This window comes from Sinocyclocheilus grahami, unplaced genomic scaffold (genome assembly GCF_001515645.1).
Source record: "Sinocyclocheilus grahami isolate Dianchi unplaced genomic scaffold, SAMN03320097.WGS_v1.1 scaffold21.1, whole genome shotgun sequence".
Classification (NCBI taxonomy): Eukaryota; Metazoa; Chordata; class Actinopteri; order Cypriniformes; family Cyprinidae; genus Sinocyclocheilus; species Sinocyclocheilus grahami.
The window spans coordinates 4393410-4400114 of NW_015505200.1; the positions used below are offsets into that span (position 1 = coordinate 4393410).

General features: G+C 34.4%; 3 gene segments (V, D, J or C); all 3 read right to left on the reverse strand.

Moving 5' to 3' along the window:
- Positions 1-465: 465 nt before the first annotated feature.
- On the reverse strand, positions 466-2381 carry LOC107558650 (T-cell receptor alpha chain V region CTL-F3-like). The segment is given in 3 exon segments: positions 466-757; positions 2017-2137; positions 2342-2381. Coding segments are annotated over 3 exon segments (453 nt in total).
- A 662-nt stretch (positions 2382-3043) lies between these two features.
- Positions 3044-3512, reverse strand: LOC107558660 (T-cell receptor alpha chain V region RL-5-like). The segment is given in 2 exon segments: positions 3044-3399; positions 3473-3512. Coding segments are annotated over 2 exon segments (396 nt in total).
- Positions 3513-4639: 1127 nt separating this feature from the next.
- Positions 4640-5372, reverse strand: LOC107557294 (Ig kappa chain V-I region Hau-like). The segment is given in 2 exon segments: positions 4640-5060; positions 5304-5372. Coding segments are annotated over 2 exon segments (402 nt in total).
- Positions 5373-6705: the final 1333 nt, after the last annotated feature.

Here is a 6705-nt window from a genome sequence, read left to right on the forward strand (position 1 = left end):
AGAAAGCACTGTAAATGTAAATGCAGATGAGTTTGTGTCTTGTGCTTGATGTAATTTGATATATTTCATATAACATTTGAAAATTGTATTTTTGTGCATTTTTCATTAAAAAATAAACTATAACTTTTTTATTTAACTTTTTTCTCTCTCACTTTAGCAATAATCTGTGAAGTGTCTTCTTTCAAAACAGACCAAAGTTAAGTCTGTGCACCAAAGCATTCAAGATTTACATCCGTTTAAGTTGGAAATTTCATTTTGTTGTGGACTGTTTTTTTTTTCCTTAGCGGAAGATTTAAAATGCAATAGCTACAGGTAAGATTAAAATAAACTCAAACTTTAACTGTAAAATCTATTTCATATTAATTTATACTGTATGTGGCTGACAATATTTGTACATTATCCCTAACATAATAGATTGAAAGGAGGTAAAAATGGTCCTCCTGAACATTTGTTGAGTCCACCAGTTTACGAAACACATTTGTGTAATACAGATGCAATACCGTGCATCAGGTTTTTGTACAGTGTTCTTGTGTTTCCTGTGACTGTGGGCCTCAGAGCACAATAATACAGAGCAGAGTCTGATACAGCAGCAGAGAAGATCACCAGATCCACACGTTTGATTTCTTTTGTAGCTTTTGAATACAGACGAAGATCAGGCTCAGATTTACTTGAATATTCAGTGACAAGAAGTAGGAAGTCTGGTTTTGCTCCGACATACTCTCGATACCACTGGAGAGAGTCAACAGTGCCAGTGGTACTGTAATTACAAGACAGAGTCACATTTTTACCCTCAACAACATATTTTTCTGAAGACAGTGGTTGTATTGTATCAGCAAAAGAAGTTCCTGTGGAAAAGAAAAGTCTCAATTAAACAAGCAGTAAATTAGTATAACAGATGCAAAGCCTTAAGTGTTTTTTTTGTTTGTTTGTTTCATAATAAACAAATTGATTGAATGAATATCTCTTACCCATGCAAAGTTGGATTATTATCCAAGTAAAGACAAGCATGATGTCTTCAGAGAGACAGTGATGGCAAAAATAGTGTTTGAACAACTGTTTGACTCTGTCTCACACTCTCAAAAGTGTGAATAAACTCCTCCCACTGCTGGAGTCTGTTGATTTTCTAACAATAGGAAAAAAATGCTTATGTCAGAAACTGCTTGAATGTATGTATGTATATATATATATACATGTATTAAAAAAGGAAGTTATTTATAATATCCATTTAAGAATGTAGCAAATGCATATGGTTTTGCCTTTGCTGATGTTCATGAGTTGCTGAGGCTGATGTCAAGAAAAGCCAAGAATAGTGGAATTATGTAAACAAAGATTTGTAATAAAATAAGTAAGATTAGTAATATTCAATCTAAAAATGCATGTAATTATGTCTTATCTTTTGAACCAGATTTGGTTTGGTTGTAATCTGTGATGTTTTTCAAATAATATTATTATACTAAATTATTTTATACTAACCAAAGCAGAATATATTATATATGAGTTTTATACTTAAATACATATAATACCTAAAAAAAACTTTAATGATTACAATTAAGTAATTATACGGTAGGAAAAGTTAGGGGAAAAAATAAATTGAGTTGCATGAAATTAAAAAGGCAGAAATGGAACATGATATCCTGAACATATTCTTAATGTTTTCTTTGAAGTTTTATAACAGGCCCAATTCAGACTCTCACAGGTGTGAGCACATATTTTATTACATTCAGGGCTGGATAGATTGTGGTTGTGACTGTGGTTTTCACTCGATATTTTCAAAGTGAAAAGAGCTTCAGGTTTTTGTATGACATGTATCATGTTTTGTATCACTGGGCTGCTACTAACAGAGCACAATAATAGAGAGCTGAATCTGACAGACGTACATCAGTAATAGTGAGTTCAGTGGATGTTTGTGTTGTAGCTGAATGAAACCGATCATCAGAGGTGTCTTCATAATCACCCAATGACGGTGCATATTTATATAATAAGAATTGTGGTTCTCTGTTGTGATACTGTCTGTACCAGTAAAGCCAAACATATTCACTATTTGTACTGTATGAGCAGCTCAGCTTGACAGTTTCTGTTTCTTTAGAAGTTTTTTCTGTCCCTTTATCTGGCTCAATGCTGTCTCCAGCCACCAAACCTGTCAACAATAAACACAAATTAAGAGATTTTTGATTTGTGAAAGCTAACAAAATTATATATCACAAGCATATTTCACAGCACTTTTTACAAAATAATAATTATAATAATTAAATAAAAATGAATAAATAAAATAAATCTTTTAAAAAACATACTGTGCTAATGTAAATAGACTTTCAGTTGTTTTCACTCATAAATAATGTACCTGTTCCCACAATGAGAATCAGTATGAAGCATCTGTCCATGTTCAATCAGATCAGCTCAGTTCTCTGTTGAGGCTCTCAGTGCTCTGAGCTGTAAGTCACTGCAGATCAGTCACAAACACACACAGGAACTTCCTGCTTTATAAAGGCATGGTTCGATGTCTTTGCATTTTTCACTATGTTTAATTTCCTGCCATTTCTCATGAGCATGGAAATATTACTGATGAAAATATAAAGAATATTTATTTGGTAATTGAATTGTCTAGCTATTTTATATATATATATATTATAGAATTAAAAATAGCATTATCTCCATGTGAATGTGTGTGAACACTGCCATCGTGTGGCATTCATGATCCTGCCCCATGTGTTGCACATGAGAATCATTTGAGATGTTTTAATGTTTGTCATATTTGACAGTTTCCTGAATTACAGAATATTTTTAATTGATTTGTCAAAGCACAGTATTATGGGGATTTAATGTTCTTCATCTTTATTTTGCCAAAGATTTACTTACTTTAGAATGTTCCTTTGATTTTATAATTTTGCCAAAGACTGATTAAATGAGTTGTGTCCTTTTTGATTTAGGTAACTGCCTGTGATTTATTCACTGTTCTTGTTATTATTGTTATTTCCCTGACATATTATTGTAATTGGCAGTTACTACTTCCTCATTGTCTTTTTCTCTGTTTCTCTCTTGTCACTCATTGTAACAGGTTTTTGTAGAGAGCTGATGTGTTTCCTGTGACTGTGGGCCTCAGAGCACAGTAGTACAGAGCAGAGTCTGATACAGCAGCAGAGAAAATCTCCAGATCCACATGGATTTGTTCCCGTTTTTCAGCTTTAACAGAGAATCTTGGATCTACCTCAGACACCGCAGCTTCTTTTGCACTACCGTAGGTGAGTACAAGAAATTCAGGTTTTGATCTTTCATACTGACGGTACCAGTGGATATTATCTGAAGCTACAGGTGATTGACTACAGGACAATGTAATATCTGAACCCTCTTCATAAACAACATCAGTTTTGTTTGTTTTGATGACATTTCCAAAGACAGCAGCTGAAAAAAAAAACATTTATTCTCAGTGAAATGTTTTTAATTAAACAAAATTTATAATTAACTAAATATTTACCTGCTGATGCACAGAACAGAAAAACTGAATAAAGATCCATTTTACAAGTGTTTACTGCTGAGAAGAGTCAGACTGAATAGTTTCTACCAAAGTCTTGGTCAAACACATTAGATCATGTCAGATCTGTGAATACTGAGTCCCTCCTCTCTGAGCCACATTATACCCAAGTTCAGTTGTAAATTCAATGCTGATGTTTATTGCTGCAGTTCCTAGTGAATGTCTGAGAACACTGCCACCTTGTGGCACATTATACCAGCACAGTGTGTTACACATGATAATCCACTAAACATAAATTTTAGGCTATTTTTGTATGGATTTGGTGTAATAAACAGTATTAGCATGCTTAATGTACTTTGAAAGTCACATTAATTTAAAGGGGTCATAACATGCTTTTCCTGAGGTGCACTTATAATCTTAGTATGTTTTTTTTTTTCATCAAAAACGTAATTTAGATACAAATGGGCCTTTTCTACCCTGAATTTAGCCCTCTGATTTGAACACTCTGTTTGAAGGGACATCTCTGCTGTAAGACTTCAGTGTAAACACCTTTCCACATGAAATGAGTATTATATGCAGAACTCTCTTGAAAACATTTACTGAGATTTTATTATAACAGCCGCTAAAATTAACTAATGGTGAAAAGTGTTGTTTATGGCTTTTTATTTAAAACTCCTCTCATTGCATCAAAGGTTGCAGCGCTGTACTGTAGCCAAACACAATCATGATGGATATACTTTTATCATAACTAACATAATGAAAACACGACTCATTGAGAATTGTGTAAAGTGTCATTGATTATAACATTAGTTTTGGTGAAAATGCAGAAATCAAATGACTGATAGACTCATGCTGATCTTGAATTGACTGCTGCAGTGATTATAAAAAAACAATCTTTGATTGCTTTCTGTATATAAAATAATCACGATATAGATAACAGAGTTGCCACGATTCTAACAGGAACAGGAAGTTGATGGTTTAGTCACTGGATTCACCAATGAATAAACAGCAGTAAACTGCTGTTAGCAATTACATTGTGAAATGTACCTTTCACTTACAGTACATATGATCACGAAAATTTTGGGTTTGTACAAAGTTATTAAATCTAATTTAAAACGTGTCTTTGAATGTATTTTATCAGACTTTTGCTCTCAGTGTCTGAGTTGGCAATTTAAGAACATGATTCTCTTGATTGTTATGTGTTCCAGTCTGATTAGTAGAAGGTAGAGTTATGTCAGGTTTTTGTACAGTGTTCTTGTGTTTCCTGTGACTGTGGGCCTCAGAGCACAGTAATACAGAGCAGAGTCTGATACTGCAGCAGAGGAGATGATCAGATCCACACGGGTGATCTCTTTTGTGGATTGTTTTTCTTTTCTGAGCTTAGTAGAGAACCTGGGATCTACATCAGATGTCTTAGTCTCTTTCACACTCTCTATTATGAGCACAAGAAATTGAGGAGCTGATCCAGGATACTGACGGTACCATTGAAGTGAGTGTGCAGAGGAATAACTGCAGGATAAAGTAACAGTTGAATCCACTGCAGCAGATTTCTCAGTGCTGTCTGGTGTGATTTCATCTCCAAAACTCACACCTGGAAAAGAGCAAAAGAACAACTTTGAAATTGATTGATTACAGTGATGTGAAATTGTATACATACAATAAACAATGCTATTTAATTATATTAAAAATGAATGTTGATCAATTGATTGATCAATTAAATAAGTTAATTTAGCATGAGAAATTGTTGATGACAAAATATTATATCTATGTTCTAAAAGTTTCTGAGATTTTTTTAAAGTGCAAAAGCTTGCAAAACATACACAAAAGCACTTACATGTCAAGGCAGAAAGCAGAATGACTGAATGAAGAATCATTGTGCATGTATGTGTTTCACTACAGCAGGACTGAGCTTTGTGACAGTCTAGCAAATGTAACAAGATCATCTCAGATGCATGTGCTAAACTCCTCCTCTTTCATCCTTTTTTAGTTTAATGCCAAAAGGTTGTCAAATCTGCACATATTTTAAAACCAAACATTAAATTTAGATTAATAAATGTGATTTAATTTTTATGCAGGTTCACAGAAGATTATGAAGATAATTTTTCGGCAGCTTATGTAAAACTAAAATGTATAGAGTGGGTGAAATGCACTTTGCACAACACTAAATAATAAAAAATTCTTACATTTCTGATTTTATACGTGTTATAGTTGTGGTACAGAAGTTGATATCGTGGAGATTTGCATGTCACATAATTGAGCACTTGCTCTGTTTTTGTGTGAGTGTTGATTGTGTTTTAGTCACTGTGGGCTTCAGAGCACAGTAGTACACAGCAGAGTCAGACACACACAGATTCTTGATTGTCAGTGGAACTGAATCTGATGACACTTCAGAACTGAAACAGGAGAAAAAGATAAATCATTCATTCAGTCGCTTGTTTCAGTTAGAAATAGGATGGTTCATGAGGAGGAGAGGTTAAACAGATACAGAAAATGAATAACGATGTGAAGTGGTGTGTGTATATTGCCCTCTCCAGGATGTTATTGTAAAAAGATTTTACTAGAGAGGGTTTTGTATTCATTATTCAGTAGCATATGAGAGAGCAATATTTAAAGGGGTCATAGGATGCTACATGCACTTTTACAAGTTGTTTGAACTGAAATGTGTGTTGGCAGTGTGTGTACACAACCACCCTATAATGCTAAAAATTCACCCAGTGTTTTTCTGTTTTTTTTATCTCGTTAAATGTTTTCCCCTTTCTCAAATCGAGCCAATCTCAGATGCCTGTCTGTGTGACATCACACAGACAGGCCCCTCCCACGATAGTTTGATTGACAGTAGCGTTTCAGCACAGACTGGACTGGTGCCTTAACTCAGACCCGCCCTGAATGAGCTGTCATCAGTCTGCCATTGTTTCACCTCCGGAGCAGATGTAGACAAGAATGACTCCTAAGCGATTGAGGTGTTCTGTTGTTGGATGTAATAATGAACATAGCAGTCGTCATTTACTCCTGACATCTGAGCCGCTGAACTCGCAGTGGATTACATTTGTTTCTGAAGAGAATGCTCCCCTGATCTGCTTAAATGCGTCAATGATCCCCCAAATCATTCATGATCCAGCCTCATCTACAGAAGAAGTGAGTATAATGTTTTGTAATGAATCTTTGCAAATCGCCTTTCTTAATAATGTGCTAATTAGCAAGTTTCACGATGAATGTGGCTAAAGTAAACAGTCTCT